This window comes from Peromyscus leucopus, chromosome 7 (assembly GCF_004664715.2).
Source record: "Peromyscus leucopus breed LL Stock chromosome 7, UCI_PerLeu_2.1, whole genome shotgun sequence".
Classification (NCBI taxonomy): Eukaryota; Metazoa; Chordata; class Mammalia; order Rodentia; family Cricetidae; genus Peromyscus; species Peromyscus leucopus.
In genome coordinates this window covers 62,919,230-62,937,027 of record NC_051069.1, presented here as the reverse complement: position 1 = coordinate 62,937,027, position 17,798 = coordinate 62,919,230, and the positions used below count along the sequence as shown (strand labels likewise).

Here is a 17,798-nt window from a genome sequence, read left to right as displayed (position 1 = left end):
ATAGGAGGTGCTGAACCTGGACCTTGTGAATGCTGGGTAAGCAGGCTTCCTGAGTTACACTGCCCAGCCGCTTTTTATTTCTTAGTTTGAGAAAGGAACTCACAGAATTCCCCAGGCTAGCCTTAACGTCACTCTGTAGCCCAGGAAAGCCTTAAATTACAATCCTCCTATCTCAGCATCCTGAGATAGCTGGGATTATAGCATGGTGCAATCAGTCTCAGAGATTTTCATTTTTCATTTGCTGACTCATCAAGTATCCTCTCTTCTGGTTTTCACAGAGATCAGAAGTGGCATTGTTCATGGTTCTGAGGAGGAAGAGTCTCGAAACTAGAATGTGAATAAAGAAAAAACACAATGTGATAAAGTATGACAAGCGTCTGAAGCAAAGATACACATACAGTAGTGAATTAAAACCTGTGTGTGTGTGTGTGTGTGCGTGTGTGTGCGCGCGTGCGTGTGTGTGTGTGTGTGCGTGTGTGTGTGTGTGTACGTGTGTGTGTGTGTGTGTGTGTGTGTGTGTGTGTGTGTGCATGTGCATGTGTGAAGATACAGTGTCACTCTGTACCCCAGGCCATCCTAAAACTGACAATATTCTTCCTGCCTCATCTTCCCCACTTTTTGGATCACAGTTGTGGGCCACCACACCTGACACACAAACAGCGAATATTTTTAAATCCAATATTATGATTTTCTTCTACTTTCTCTGGTGGGAGGAAGAATGGATGAACATGAGCTGGTCTTGTCCAGAAGAGAGCTCGAAATGAGGGCGAGGAAATCCAGCACCATTAACTCTGTTCTACCCAGGAGTGCCATAGAGGCCCACTCACCAGTTCCCAGATGGATAAGCTCAAGCTCTGGCTACTCAGGGTTGGGAACTGCAGGGAATATAAGTTAATAGCCCAACCTTCAGTCTCCCAGGGTAGTACAGGAGGGGTAGTGTGTGAAACTGAAATCTGTTGGTGACTATAGCTGCTCCAAAACCCAATTTTTGGTCAATAATATCAATCTTATACTCCCAACATCATAGATGCCCAAAAGTTAAAGGAAAAAAGTCTTCTCTAATTCAAGTTTCATTTACTTTTTTCTAATAACTACACAAATGAGTATAGCAAAATTAGGTAAATTATGTGGGTGTTCTTTGGAGCATCTGTCTAATGCCATCTAGCTCACTGCATGGCCGCTGTAGTTGAACTGAAGCTAAACTATGATTCATTTAAATGATGTAACTGTGAACTTAGGTGCAGCATGTATTTAAGCTCATAGAATGAAATCAAACCTTTCTACATTAAGAAGTAATCAGTCCTAGGTTATGCTAAATTTGGATGTTAAGTAAGAGGTGACTTGTGGAGATTAACAATGCAGATGAGAGCTAACTCCTTGCTTCTTGAAGGAAAACTTGTTTGTTCAGAATGACAACATGATGTCATAGTAATGGCCAACACAGTGGTAAAAGGAAAAGCCTGCCCACAGTGTAAGTGCTGTCATGAAATTATAAACAACAGCCCTAGTAAGCATGCTTGCCTAGAATGTGCAAGGACTTGAGTTCAACATCTAGTCTCACACACACACACACACACACACACACACACACACACACACATCTCAGAGTGAGGAGAGTATAAAATATTAACAAATGTAATGGGCTGCTCCAAATTAGCAGTTATGAGTTGTTAGTAAAGTATGTTCCTCTCCAAAGAATTTGACAGCTTTGAACGCACATACCACCAAGGTTGGCATGTGCTCCTCCCTGTCAATATTTTAACATCCAGTGCAGCAAATGCCTTGGTATTCAGTTCGTTACAAACAATACAGTGTGAAATACATGACTTTTACAGACCCTAAATAGTTATTGTAACTTTGAGATTGTCCTGAGGATCTAATATCAATTCTGTTCTTCATTCCATTTTGTTCTAGTCTCTAAAAACATATGACTCGTTTTTAAAGTAAGGTAAATGATGACCACAAGAAACTGAAGAACAGATAAAATAAATATGTCATATCAAGAAGTTTCCAAATATACTGAGGTAATAAATAGAGAAGCCAAGTGTTTACAGCTTTAATCCCTGGTTGAAAGTTTTTTATAAAGCCCTTGACTGATACCAGCGAGCACTGGGCCAGCCAAATTTGAAATGGCAGTTTCTGTAGCCCTCTGTATAAGCTGGACACTCAGAGGCACAGAAGACCAAATACCACAATAGATTTCCTTTCCTAACAAGTCACTTCCTGAAACACCAGGCAGGAGTTTTCAAAGTATTAAAAGTGTTTACCATCAATTCTGAAATACGGAAAAAAAAAAAAAAAAAAAAAAAAGAATACCATTGCTGCAGATTAAAAATAAAAAAGGACGACTTTGGAGCCAAGTGAATCTGTAGTACAATTCAAACTCAAATCTCAAAACAGTAGCTTTGGGGAAATCATACCTGATTCTCTGTCCCCCCAGGTAAAAACAGCTATGACTATACCTGCACCTTACAAAACCACAGAAGTACGGGACAGCAGCAGGAAACCCGCACCTAGTCACGGGTCTGAGAATGGCACTTGGTACTTATGTTAATCGCTTGCAAAGCTCTGTGCAGAACTAATTCCCTCTCTGAGCTCTGTGCTCTCCCCTGTAAGAATCTGAGGTCATGCAGTAATCTGTAGAGTCTCATGCACAGTCTCCAAACACTGTCACGTTTTAGTGTCTGTATAATTGGCACACTCATTAAAAGTTTACAGAAGAATTGCCAAGTACAAAACTTGCAAGGATACTGCCTACCCATAAACTTTCTAGCCTGTTTTGATCATTTCCTCTCTTAAACTTTGCTTTTTTTCTTAAGCTCTCATCCTTTTGCTCCCTTGACCAACAAGATTTACAAGACATGACCCTGCATATGAGCATATATGTTACAGGAATTGCTAGTGCAGGGAGACTCAACTCATTCAATGTCTCTACTTGAGAGAACAGTGTAAATCACATGAAATCAAACTGAACACACCTGGCCATGGCCCCTCTGATATTTAGATGAAGGTGACCATGACCCTTTTCTCCTTAGCTACTTCGGCTGGAAGGTGATTCTGTTTTCAGCCTGACCTCATTTGTCTGCAACACTAATGTGGGTCATACCTACCGAGAGCTGGAATTTGGACCTGTACTTCAAACACTTGAAATTCATTCAAGCTAAATAAATGCATGGCATGAGAGTACCATCATTCCTGTTTTTGCAGAAAGAGAAACAAATTCAAAAAGGTTCATTGACATTGTCTAAGTAGAGAGCGATGTCATGAACCTGGCTTTGCTGGCTACAAAGCTTTGAGAAATTCATTGGTGTTTAAAAGCTTAGAATCATAGGCTTAGGGGTAAGAAAGAGGGATATGTTAAAACCTCCCCCATGCTTAAGCAGCCCATCACTTGTTTTCTTAATTGTCATAGATGGGCTGCTTACATCTGCCCAGGTAGTGTTCCCAGGGGCCAGAGACTTGCCTGATAATGGTGTCAATATTCTTCAAGTCTAATTCAATTCCTTTCAGACATCTTGTTATCTATAGTCATTTGCTAGAACATCTTGGATGACTACTATTTGTAGACAAGTTCCTTTGTGTCTGCGTCTTGGCATCTAGAAACTGGAGATAGTAATATGCAAAGAAAAGGCTTGTCTTGAAACCAGTACACATGTGTGCAAGAAACCAATACAAGTGTGCAGGGGCTCAGAAACTTCCCACATTGCTTCATGACGTTTTTGAACCTTAGAAATCAGGAACAGACTGGTGACAATTATTGTGTTATAGGTTAATTTTTGTAGCTACAATGGTAAATGCTTCTAATTTTTAGGATATTCAGCCTACAAAAAAAATTATGAAACTTAAAACATTTTATGGTTTTAAGTTTAAAAGATCTTAATTTCTTCTAAAAATCATGAAATAATTGTGAGGTTCTTTCCCAATTTTTAATTGATCTATAAAAATAGTTTGCACAATTAGGGCATGATTTATAGAAGAGGGGACCTGAAAAATCACAGTGAGGTTGTAAAGCCCATGAAGTAGATAGACTCCTCCTGAGGAATTTATGAACCTTGAAAAAAGCTGAGAGGCCCTGGTTGCTTGTTATAAAAATCCAATTATTCATTTGTCCTCTCACCTCCCACCCTCACTCCAGGGCTGTAAGTCCACACCACAGCGTCCATGTCTGCTACTTAGCTCTTCCTACCAGCTTGCTGTGATAGTCCACATTAAGCAAGGGCCATGTTCCTCAACACTACAGGTGGGCATCTGAGAGGCAGCCTTCTTGAAGCCAGGCTCTAGGTGCCATGGCTCTTCATGCAGCTGTCTCCAAGGAACAGTTGATTCTACAGCTCTGATTTCTCAGCTCTGATTTTTCATCTTTCAGACCACTTCCTAGGTTAGGTTAGAGATAAGAGTTTCCCAGGATATGAGACAGTAATCTGATTCGAATTATTTCTCCCTCTGTGTATGACTGGAAAAATTATGCTTAAAAGAATATGAATAATTTCTTTGATTAATTCAAGTAGTTGTTATTGAATATCAGTTTTTAGCAAAAAACAATCTGGCATAAAGACAAGGTGTATTTTCTTTGGCTCTACCCTGCACTAGAGGATATCGTGTGGTTTTAGAAGAAAATCTTAAATGAGCTGTGTCTGCTTCTCCCATCAGGACCTACACAGTCTAGAGAATAAATAATGATGATTAGTCTGCTTCCTTAAACCTTACAGGTCACTGGAAGAGGAACTAGAGATGTTTAGGTTTTGTTTTTGTCTTTTCTTAATTTTTCAAAGATTCTATCTTCTCCACCATGAAAGTAAGTTCATGTTTGTGCATAGTTTGTATGAAGGTTTCATGCAGTCATGTATGAGAATGTGATACAGTTTCTGGTACTAGTAATCTAATAGACAGAGACAAGATGGCTGCATCTCCCCCCCCCACCTAAGCCCTCATCTATTAGAAATAGGACAGAGATGTCCATTCATATCCCCACCCTAGCTTAGAGACAGAACTCTTACCACAGCTCGAGGAACCTGCACTTGGGTTGCACTTCCAGGCTGAGGCAGTAGCAGGGAGGTACTTCCTAACCTTTACCCATGGGCGGCACTCTACTCTGAATCACTGTGGCCAGAAGGAGCTTCGCATCTTGGAACCTTCTTACCATTTCTAGAAAACTGTCAGTACAGAGTAGCCAGGCCTTAACTGAGGTTAATAAGTCATTTAAAAAAATGGAGAGTCAAATTAGAAGGGAAAGCAAAATTAGCATTGTAATACCATGTCCACTTGGGTGAGATAAAGGCAATTAGATGAAAGTGATGAACACTTGCATAAGCTTGGGATATCCATCCTACTCCTTTGCTGTTCAGTCACAGAGATGGAAAGTGAAGAGGAAGGGCAGCCCCTCCTTAATCCCCAGGGAGGATCACACTGGAGTGCTCCTTCCAGCTAGAACACCAGAAGCCTTGTGTTCTCACTCTGTGTACTACTTTGCACAGGGTCTTCTCTGACTGCAAACTCAGTATATGATGCAGAATGCCTGTGATCAAACTTTCACATTATTTGCATCCAGTCAGAAGAACCTGTTCATTGTCATTCTAAGCTGAGTACCTCTGCGGTCTCCATCCCCTGGTGACAGCTGCCACCCAGTGATTGATGCCTTAAACTGTAAATCTCTTCCTGTGAGAGTGGAAGTGAGAAGTGCTTGGCCATAGAAACATTTCTGCAGCATGATGGTGTCTTTCCAAGGGGAACTAGACTTGTGTGCTTTACCTAGATTGTAGAAGGAACCTAATGGAGAAAGGATTCTGCAAAGTGGCTTAGAACCCCTGCACGTGAGGGTGGAACCAATGACTACTCCAACTTCGGCTTAGCATTCTTCCAAAAAGCCTGATGCTGGTTCAGTGATGTTGGTTTTCTTCCTTCCACCAGTGGTTTCTCTCTATCTGCTTGTTGGGAAAGAGGCTATGGACCAAAAGAAGCTTTACCATGTCCTCTTCACTTCCATTATTCTCCTTAAAAAAGTGGGGAGCAAAGAAATGTAGTCATGTGTAGAAGTTGCTTAGCACAAGGCTGCAGTGAAGAAACAGCTCAGTGTGGATATTCCCTGTCTTTACCTTTGTGGGCATTATGAACCCACCCACCCCCATTTTAATTTCATCTCTCTTCTCTTCTGGTAGACAAATGCATTGTCATTATTACTGGCAGCAGACTTGGCCCTCTACCTCAGCCTGGTCTACCAGCCCAATAATGCACAGGCCAGCATGAGTATTTATCTCAAGGTGACACTTGTAATAGCTGACTGCTGCACTTCTTAATCTGTTTATGCAGTCCCTCCTCCTTGGCTTGCAGTGGTTGGCAGGGCTTTAGTGGCAATAAAAGTGGTCCCTTTCTCAAGACAGAGTTCATTCAATTTAAAGCTGGATTGATTATAGCTAAACTTATGACATGTCTTTACAAAGGAAGAAAAAACAGCAATAAATTATGTACAGTGATTATTTAGCATTTATTGAGTCCCCACAGTGTCCTGGGCTCAGCATATAACAGCTAGGAATAAACTGCTGCCCTTGAGAATCAAAGCACAGCTGTCTATCTGAAAAGGTATTCAGGGCAGCCCATCAATCCAGGTGCCATTTAACTCCCATACAAGGGTCACCTGACCAGATGGCCACTCAGTCTTACTCAGTGAAGTTTTGTGACTGTATGGAGTTAATGGACTCTTAGCCCATGTCTATGTGTTCTCTTAATTTTCTTTCTCTCAGAACCATTTTACTATCACCCTTGGCTTTTGGTCCTTGCCCCAGAGATCACTCCTTCCTGCTTCTCAAACAGTTTTGTGTTAAGACGAAGGTTTTTGGAGAAGCTAGAGTGCTGGTGAGGATGGCATTGCCTGGCCAGCGCCTGTGATGTTCTCTGCAGTACCCTGGCTGGTGCACAGGGTAGGGTGCCAAGGGCACATGCAGGATGTTCTGTGATTGTACAGTCGTTTACTTGGTGTGCCTCAATCAGAGAATTCAGATGTAGATTTTGAGAATACCTTTTAAAATGTAAGTCATGCAGCAATCATACAAGTAAATATTTATAGTTGTCTCGGTTTCTGTTCTGGTGCTGTAGAAAATACCCAAACACCAAGCAATGTGGGAAAGAAGGCTTTGCTTTGGCTCAGGGGTTGACCTTATAGTCCATCACTGTGGGGAGCCCCAGTAGGAGGAGCTTGAGGAGGCAGCCGCTAGCACTGCACCACTAGATAAGAGTCAAGAAACAACAAATGCCAACTTCACATCACATTTTTCATTTGATGTGTTCAGGATCCCTGCTCAAGGAGTGTTTCCACCCCATTTAAGATGAATCTTACCTTATCAATTAACCACATAAGAGTGCCTGGAAACCTGACTGCCTACAACACCAACCATCACAATGACTTAGATTTGAGTTTAGTGTAACATTCTTAATTTATAGAAATCCCCATTCAGCATATTCAATAATTATTAATAAAGAGAGAAGTAGAGAGGAGAAAACCTGGCATTTTCTTTCCTTATTTTAACCATTGACTTTTAAAGGGGGAAAAATACAGGTGGAGAGAATCACGTGAATAGAGAATATTAACCATCATTCATCATACAACAGGTCCACTCTGTTCAACCTTCTAAATAGTTAAGTGCTTTAGAGGAGAAAGCAGTGGCTCCAAGCTGTTAAACAACTTCCCACTGAAAGGAGACATAAGATGAAAATCACATTCTCACTAAAGAGCAAGACACTACTGCCACCTAGGATTCAATGCACACGCATGCAGCCTGTTTGCCCCACCTTGGGTTCGATGCACACACATGCACCCTGTTTGCCCCACCTAGGGTTCAATGCACACCCATGCACCCTGTTTGCCCCACCTAGGGTTCGATGCACACCCATGCACCCTGTTTGCCCCACCTAGGGTTCGATGCACACACATGCACCCTGTTTGCCTTACCATACCATTCTCACTAGTACTTTGATTGGCTTTGGAATAAAAATAAAAAATTAAACCTTTTTCTTTGTATTGTTTATATGTAAACACTTCAGCATCAGAAATCATTAGACAATGTTAGAGCAAATCTCCTAATGTTCTCCCTATATGACTCGGATTATATCTAAGTAACGGCTGGAGTTGGGGTGTGTTTGTTTCTTAAGACAAAGATAAAAAGCAATTATTTTAAATTGCCAAGTGTTTCGTTTTCTTACCTCTGAGCCATTTTATGTTTATTTCTTTTTTTCTTTTTGCATCATTTTTTAAGGTACCAAGGCAAGGCCTTGTGGCACATGTCTGCAATCCCAGCACACAGGGGCCGAGTGAGTCAGGAGTTGTCATTTTCAGCTAGATAGCAAATTCAGGGCAAGCTGGGCTACATGAAACCCTGTCTCAAAAAGTTACACATGCACAGGTTATATGAAATTGAGCCAAGATTAAAATTTCAGGTAATGATTTTGTTGTTATTTTGAAGGTCATATAGGATCAAAAGAGAAACTGGATTTTTCCAACCACAGTAAGATCCCAAGGACAAATTTAACACCTGCGTTAGGTTTATCTCAGATCAGAATCTTTGCTTATGCTTCTGTCTGCTCATGTGCTGGCTGCCTGTGTGTCTTTGCCCACAGTGGACCTGGACAGGCTCAACGATGATGTCAAGCGTTACAGTTGCACTCCCAGGAATCACTCCGTCAATCTCAGGGAGGAGTTAAAGCTGACCAATGCGGTCTTCTTCCCAAGATGCCTTCTTGTGCAGCGCTGTGGGGGCAACTGCGGTTGTGGAACTGTCAACTGGAAGTCCTGCACCTGCAGCTCGGGGAAGACGGTGAAAAAGTATCACGAGGTATGTCCTCTCCAATGTCATGCCAGGGCTGTATACAGCTGTTCTATCCACATCCTCCTGCATCTGTGAGGTCATGGGAGATGATGGTGTCACTTCACATGGGTGCTCAAGGGGCTGAAGGGAAAGCTTAATGATTAAGAGCACTTGCTGGCCTTACAAAGGTTCATCTATATCTAACACTAGTTCCAGAGGATCCAACGCCTCTTTTGGCCCCCACAGGCACTGCACATGTATGATGCACATACATACATGCAGACAAAATGCTCATATATGTAAAATAAAAATAATGAAATTTGTAGAAAGAAATATGGTTGGTCAGTTGTTCATCCAGTCAAAGGTGTGGTTGGGAGCTAAAATTCTATTTAAGCTAAGTACCTTGGCTCAAGGGTTAATTCCATCCTGAAGACAGGATTCCTAGTTTCAACCTTCCCAGTACGCCATGTGGGTAGACAACTTAGATTATATAACTTCGTGTATTGATAGAGACTTGTAAAGAAATTTGGTGTTTATTCACAGGCTATAACTGATAAATCTAGGTGACTGCAAGAAAATACTAAGGGCCAAATTTTCATTCAGTGGAATCATACTTGTAGAAAAAAAGCAGAGTAATAAATGTAAATTGTCAGAGACCTTTTCATTCTCTAAATGTTGAAGCAGTTTTCATTTGTTTTTCTGGGAATGCTTATTTTCCTAAATAGTATTCACTGCTACCTGGAGATTTAGCTCTTGGATTGTTAGTAAATTTAAAGATCAAAATCAGAGGATACAAATTAAAAGAAAGCAATGTTTGTAACAGTGAGAACGCATTAGCTCACCAAGCAGCTTGCCAGTCATGCTGTGTAGGGAAGCACTTTCTGTTGTATTCAGAGGTGGTGGTCCAAGGCTGACAGAGTGAAAGGAGATGGAGCATCCCTGCAAACTCATTTACAAATCCTAACATGGGAAGCAGATGTTGCCATTGGGCGGCTTCGGGTGCTAAGGAGGTGTTTTATGGGCAGTAGTGCTTGGTGGCTGTGGTAGTTTAAAGGTAATTGGCCCCCACAGCTCACAGGGAGTGGCACTATTAGGAGGTGTGGCTCTGATGCAGCAGGAGTGGCCTTGTTGGAGGGAGTGTGTCACTTTGGAGGCAGACTTTGAGGTCTCATACATGCTCGAGTATTTTAGCCTACTTCCTGTTGCCTGCACGTCAAGAGGTAGCCAGCACCACCCACATCTGCCTGCACACCGCCATACTCCCAGCTGCCATACTTCCCACAATGATGACAATGGACTGAACCTCTGAAAATGTGAGCCACCTCAATTTAATGTTTTCCTTTATAAGAGTCGCCGTGGTCGTATTGTCTCTTCACAACAATAAGAACCCTAACTAAGACAGTGGCTAATCATGAGGACCTGAGTCCAAAACCCACCAGAGCAAAGGAATACATAGACAGTCTCTCAAAATAAGACTTGCAGATTTGGAATTGCAGGTTTAGGAGCTGGGCATTAAGTTCGTAATCTCAGCATTTGGAAGGCAGAGGCATGAGAATTTCTGCAAATTGGAGATCAGTCTAGGTTATATAATGAGTTCCAGACCTTGATCAAAACAAACAAACAAACAAAAGATAAAACACTAGCTTTCGGGCAGGTACTTCTGCAGTGGTTGTTGTTGTTATGGTGATTTTCTGTCCTGAAAGCAATGAAACACTAAATTTTAGGTAACTTCTGGAGGGGGAGGGGAAAAACTGAGCACAGTGGCTAAACTCCACTTAGAGAAGCGGAACTTACCATTTACACCCACACAGAAAGTATTTTCTTAGTCTTAAGAATAGTTGGCTCCACCCCACTGTTTTCAAAGGAAAAATAAAAGCTGTTCTCATAACAACAGAGTGCTATTGCCCCTGTTCATTATGTTTTATTTGTGTTTCAACTGATGAACCCTAGATTGGAGGTTGTCCTTCAGTCTCAGAATGTCAGTTTTGTGATGTTTACCAAAAAGGATAAATGTAGGGTTCAGTAATTGGTGGGAGCTAAAATAATCTAGGAATTGGCAAGATGTACGGTGCAGTGATAGTGAGCAACAGTGCACAGGCCTGGCTTTGATGCATTTGTGGACTGCTTCCCTTTTTCCTTTTATCCTGACTCTGGGGGGAGAGGTTTCAGCCCTGACTGCCCACCCCCCACCCCCCACCCCGTTCGTTATTCTGGAAATTCCCAGAATGAATGCGGCATCACAGACAGTTGGGTCTGTGTAATCTGAAGCATCTAGGCACCATTCTTTCATCAGTTTCTCTATTGTTCGGCGTAACAGCCATCCTCGAGCTGCTTCTCACAATTAATAAAGAGGAAAGCCTTGCTCCCTTTGTTTGGTTGTGAGGTATAAAATGCCTGCGTTCTTTTGAGCATGCAGTGGATAGCCTCTCATTCAAACACGTGTCATAATATCTTTACAGCTGGGGCTCTGCAGAGTCCTGTATGAAATGACCCTGCCAAGCGCAGGACAAAAGCCCCCCACAGCATCAGTCACTTAGTGACTGCACACCTGAAACAAACATGCCTGTCAGCTTCCTCTCCAGCTGCGTACATACCCTGATGTGTCCTGATGGCCGTCATCAGGTGCACTGTGGGCAATGGCAGAGAGCTTCTTCTGGTTCCAGAAACAGGCATAGTTGTTCAAACTCTGTTCATTCATCTCATTAGGATGAAGTGTAAGCCTTTTATTCTATTAGTTCTGTATGTGTATTCTTACCTCTGCTACATTAAAGGCGGTTTCCCCAGTCCATGCTTGCAGCTGATGAGATGTGAAATGAGTTTCTATGAGAGACGATGGCCTTAAGGGATTAAGAACTTGTCACATATCGAGCCTGTATGCTTCTCCACAAGTATTTCAGTGCTCAACAGTCAGAGATAATAATATCACCAATTAGAAAGCTCTGGGTGAAGCCAACGTTGTCACTGTTCGCATGGGCCACAGTACTTCTTTTGTAGTGGCATGAGCAGTCTTCAGTGCCAGACTGTGTTACTTCTGCTTTCAGACTTCAGGATCCATAGATGATAGTGTTTGCTGTGTAATCCTGAGGACCTGAGTTCAAATCCTTGGCACTCACCTAAAACCTGGGTATGATGGCACGTGCCTGTAACCCCATCACTATGGCAGGTGGAGATGGGAGATCACTGGGTTTGCTCGTTGCCAGCTCAGCTCCATATTCAGTGAGAGACCCCTGCTCAAGATAATAGACAAGGAATGGCAAGCAGGATACCAGAGGTCATCCTCTGTTATCTACATATAGATGTCCATAGGCATACAAGACACACACACACACACACACACACACACACACACACACACACACACACTAAGCATTTTTTTGTTTTGTAGGTTTTCTGATTTCTCTTCTTTCATAACATTCCTCCTATCTTTGAGCATATAGTATAAAATTGGAAAAATATCATTTCCTCTACTCCTTCTGAGTTTGTGACTGAGACCATCCTAATAAGAGAGATAGTAACAGAGATGCATATAGATGTAATACATTTCATATGATATAGGAGCCATTTTAAGGAAATGAAGACCCTAACAGATCAGCCTGCGTGGAGTTCTGTGGAGGTGGAGTGTAAGCCAATGCTGATGAGCACAGCCCGCTGGCTGCTCTGTTCAGTCTTCTCCTCTGTCCTTTTGTCTGAAAGATGACAGTGCTTTTTCCATCAGAATAAAAAGGGTCCACAGCTCACATGAGGGCTTCTTCTTTCATCAGGATACAGGGCTCACATGAGGTTTTCCAATCCTGCTTCATGGGGTTTATGACCTATTTCACAGGAGACAGCTGAGAGGGGCTGTAGAATGACTTCTGTCCTCCCAAAAATAAAACTGGGTAGTGACTCTTTAAAAAGCAAAGTCTAAGCCAGGCGGTGGTGGCGCACGCCTTTAATCCCAGCACTCGGGAGGCAGAGCCAGGCGGATCTCTGTGAGTTCGAGGCCAGCCTGGGCTACCAAGTGAGCGCCAGGAAAGGTGCAAAGCTACACAGAGAAACCCTGTCTTGGAAAAACAAAAAACAAAAAGAAAAAAGAAAACAAAAAAAGCAAAGCCTAGTTCATCCAGCAACTGATGGGAACAAATGCAGACCACAAGCAGACATTAGGCAGAGCTCAGGGAATCCTGCTGAAGAGAGGGAAGAAGGGATTATAGGAGCCAGAGATGTCAAGGACACCACAAGAAAACCCACATAACAACTGATGTGGGCTCATAAGGGTTCACAGAAACTGAACCAACAGCCAGGGAGCCTGCATGAGACTGAGCTAGGCCCTCTGCATATATGTTACAGTTATGTAGCTTGGTCTTCTTGTGGGACTCCTAACAGTGGGAGCAGGAACTGCCTCTGACTCTTTTACTGGCTTTTGGGACCCTATTTCTCATACTGGGTCACCTTGCCCAGCCTTAATACAGGGGGAGATGCTTACTGCAACTTGATATGCCATATTTTGTTGATTTCCATCAGAGACCTGTCCTTACCAAACAACAATGGAGGAGGAGGGGGCTAGGAGGTGGGAACAGAGGGAGGGCAGGACTGTGAAGAAAGAAGGGAGGGTGTAAAAGAAAGAAATAAAAGCAAGGCTCAGAGCTGAGGCTGTAGCTCAGTGGCAGAGTCCTTACCTGGCATACATCAGGTCCTAGGTTTGATCCCATTACTGCCAATAAATAAAAATAATAATTCAATGATATTATTTCAAATCTCCCCTTTATAATGAACTGTGACTACATGCCATCGTTTATCCTCTAGGCTACAGCCAAAAACTTAGGAGACAGTGACAAATTTATTAATTTTATTTGCTTATTTTCTCTGTCCTTCCCCTACTGATACTGTTATGATGCTGTGAATTAATCAGGGTTCTCTAGAGTAACAAGAGTGATAGAAGTGGTGTGTGTGTGTGTGTGTGTGTGTGTGTGTGTGTGTGTGTGTGTGTGATATTGAGAGAGACAGTGACAGAGCCGAGAGACAGAAAAATAGAGAGTGAGAATTTATTGAATTAGGGTATGTTTGGATGCCCCAGCCACCCAATCTGGCACCAAACACCTGGAGGGTTCCTGGAGAGCAGCTGTTCCTTAGTCAAACCAGGAAATGGAAATGCTGCTCTGATATCCACAAAGAATAACAGCACAGTAGGGTGCCTAGGGAGAAGAGTGCTTAAGTATGAGCTGCTAACAGAACAGGCTACAGTACTTAGTGTGTGTCTTCAGGAGTCAAATAAGGCAATCAAGTCAACTCCTCAGTTTAGGATCCCAGCTTACTGATTTTAGGATATGGCAAGTTGGCACTAAAACCAAACATCACACATTAGCTTAGCTGCCTGCGCTGTTTAATAAAACTTCCTGCAGTAATGGCATGAACTCTGCATGTCAGCGCAGCCCAAGGCAGAGCGGGTAGAGAAGTTCCTAGAAAGGCATGACTGCCAAGCATCTGACATGTGCATAAGGCAGAGAGAAAGTGAATTTTTTAATTTAATTCCATCTTAAGTAATTAAAATACAAATTGCCATGTGGGCCAGTGGAAATCATGTTGTAAAGAGCAGAGACCTCTCTGTTGTTAGTACATCTATGGCGGTGGTTCTCAACCTTCCTAACACTGCGACCCTTTAATATAGTTCCTCATATTGAGATGGCCCCCAACCATAAAATTATTTTCATTGCTACTTCTTAGATATAATTTGGCTCCTGTTATGAATAGTAATGTAAGTATCTGTGTTTTCTGATAGTCTTAGGTGACGCTTGTGAAAGGGTTGCTTGCCCACAAAGGGTTCATAGCATGCAGGTTCAGAATTGCTGATTTATAACACCTAAAATCTTCCTTGCCTCTTTGTATGATAATACAGAACTTTATGTTTAAAAACAGGCATCTGATTATAGTGTGAAGGCTAGAAGATGTAAGTGGTCATTTATCCCTAAAATACAAGCTTCATAAGAATCTATTCTGGAAGAATGAACAGCAAGTTATAAGACACAATAACGAAGAAAGGCTCAAAGGAGGAGAGAGTCCATGTTACGGTACTGAGATGTTAAATCTCCGCTGCAGGTTTACATGTTTGAAACTTGTTACTAAGACAACTCACACTTAGCAAAGCAAACTAAGAACTAGGAGACCAAGAACACAGAAGGTCTGTTCTCTGCCAAAGGGAGCAGTGAGGTTGAGGTCATGAATGTGACTAGCCACAAGGAAAGTCGGGGAACTTTTGATATTAATTTCTTGAAACAGCATCCATGGTGCACACAGGGAGCCTTTCTCAACCTTTGGAGGTGCCATGAGTCATACCTGTTTCCCTGCCGTGTGAGAGGGAACCAAGGCAAGAAGAGGAAAGACGTAGGTTCAAGCTCCGCCCAGCCAGGAAGCAGCTGAATGCTAGCGAAGGAAATCCCTCAGTCACAGAGAAGCTTGGGACTTGAAATAGCATGATATCCATTAGCTGTTCTACTTTTTCCTCCCCTCAGAATCTCTTATTAAAATTGTATAAGCAATATAAAGGAATTGATGATTGAAGGGACATATGATTGGAAAGGAATAAAGATATGGTATGAGATGCTGCATGTATAAACAGCTTGTATAAAGGGGGAGTTTAGTCATTTAGTCATTTTGAGAATGACAATCAAAACACTTACGCTTCTTTTCATGTGGGGATGCAGGTGATTGACAGCATCCAGAGACTGTAAACCACAAGGCAAGTATGGACAGAACTAGGAGAGCCAATGGCCTGACTGTCTCTAGACTGACCGCTTTTCAGCCCTGCTCACTCACTTGCCAAGTGAAAGGACTCTTTGTTCCAATGCTACATGTGGACATGCCTTCCCAGGACATCCCTTCCCAGGACATCCCTTCCCAGGACATCTCTTCCCAGGACATCCCTTCCCAGGACATCTCTTCCCAGGACATCCCTTCCCAGGACATCCCTTCCCAGGACATCTCTTCCCAGGACATCCCTTCCCAGAACATCCCTTCCCGGGTCATCTCTTCCCAGGACATCCCTTCCCGGGTCATCTCTTCCCAGGACATCCCTTCCCAGGACATCCCTTCCCAGGACATCCCTTCCCAGTCCTTCTCGAACAACCTTGGCAATCCTGCAAGGACACAGCACTCAAGGCCAACAAGGCCCACCTGTGTCACAAACAACACCCGAAGGTGTTCCAGAACTCCATGCAAGACAGCTCCCATATTTTCCTGCAGCAGAGAGGCTAAATATGTAGACAGGGTTCCTCTAAAGTGAAATTAAAATTATTTTACCATTTAATTCTACCAAAGTTCCCATGGTATTTCTGGCATGCTCATATAACATTTTTTATATTTTATTTGAAACAAATATCCTCAGATGTGAAGATTACCTTTTCAGAACCCATAAGTATTTTCTAAACCCTCACTGTAACCCAGGTCTCTGTCACCTTCAAACCTTTCTGTGTGTCATTTAAGCTGTTTGCAGATACTTCTTTCTTTGGGGACACTGTGTCTTAGCCATGTTTCAACACTTTAGACACACTGTGCAGCCTCTGCCAAGTCATCACCCAGGGGAAAAACATAATTCCTATTCCAAATACCTTTCCTCAGACACTCAGAGTAATTCACTGACATTCCTTGGAATGTGTGAATCTCTACATTCATCTGAAGTCTTTACATGTGAAAGGAGTCAATATAGAAGCAAAGAGTAGGAATTTGTTTTATAAGGAACTGAATCTCTGTGTTGAATACTACCTGCTTTCAAAGATAGGTAAAAATCTTAAATAAACTCCTAATGATTCAGTTTCATGTAATACATTTGCCCTGAAATATGTACTTGTGTTTCTATGTCAGCCATTAATTTGGGAATTGTTACAAGGTTTTAACAACTTTTTTTACATTCCCAATAAACAAGAGCTCATGATGGCAGATAGCTTTTTCTGCCTGGTATTGTTTTATTAGTGCAATAGCCTTATAGCAATGACTCATCACTGGTTTATTGGCAACAAAGCAAAGGACTGTAGTCAAAATCGTGTCCGATTGTGACACTGGTAATTTATAAAGCTGAGCACCTCTGATTTTGTGGCACAAAAGCCATCAGCTGGGTCCGTCACTCACCATTTAATAGATGCCGATTTCCTTGCCTTCGTGGAGTTTTTCCAGACAATGAAGAGGAGTCAAGATTTCCATTTTCACTCATAGGTGCTGAGGTATGGCTGGCTGTACCTCAGTGGAATTTCATTTCCATGTGTATGCTTGTAGCTGTGAATCATAGCTCGGGAAATAGGAAAGCATTTTGTGATAGTACCTATTACCAAGGTCCTTTGGCTGCTGTAATTAATTCAACAGTCCCTTCCCTCTAAAGCTGGCCAGGTAACCCATAACCTACCAGTTTGCTCTTGCTGATAAAAGCTTTTCGTTTTTCTTTTAACTTTCCATGCTTCCTCAAATCAGCCTTGCTTTCTTCTTCCTTTCAATACTGTGTACCTGAACTTAAGACTATTACATGGTCTGAAAGCTTTGAACATCAGTGCTGTGATCAGCCATTAAAGCAGTCCAATTTCCACTTTGTTCAAATAGTGCTTTTCTGACTTGTCTGGAGAAAGTGTCTGCCAATTCACCTTTTTTTTCTTTTCTTATCAGCAAAACACATATATACTGTGCTCTTGTAGCTTATTATAAAACACAGGGGGAAATCCCTGAACAATCAGAAAACCAGCTAGAAAACTTGCCCAGGCTCTTCTACCAAACATTCACTTTGCCGTCAAATGGAAAACAAGTCAACAGATCACTGATCTTACAGGTGCCTGCCTCTGAGAATTACCAGAACATGATAATGGCCTTGTTTAAACAAATACTTAGGAAGCTCTGCTTCTTAGGAATCGTGTTGCCCCCAAGTACCCCCAGTCCTGTTTACAGGCAGATAGTCTGGGACAACAGTAAGAAAATATACTGGAGAAATTCTTGGTGACACTACAGGGGTGCAACTCTGTCCTGTGCAAAACCTGCTTAGCAAATGTG

At 42.3% G+C, this 17,798-nt stretch overlaps 1 protein-coding gene across 4 annotated transcripts in view; it reads left to right on the top strand.

Moving 5' to 3' along the window:
• The window catches only part of Pdgfd (platelet derived growth factor D), a 228,828-nt gene that overhangs the window by 207,936 nt on the left and 3,094 nt on the right, over nucleotides 1–17,798 (top strand). For all 4 annotated transcript variants that reach the window (XM_037207776.1, XM_037207775.1, XM_037207778.1 and 1 more), the window contains one exon: nucleotides 8,608–8,822. In XM_037207776.1, coding sequence (XP_037063671.1) covers nucleotides 8,608–8,822 — 215 coding nt within the window. The remainder of the gene's footprint in view (nucleotides 1–8,607; nucleotides 8,823–17,798) is intronic.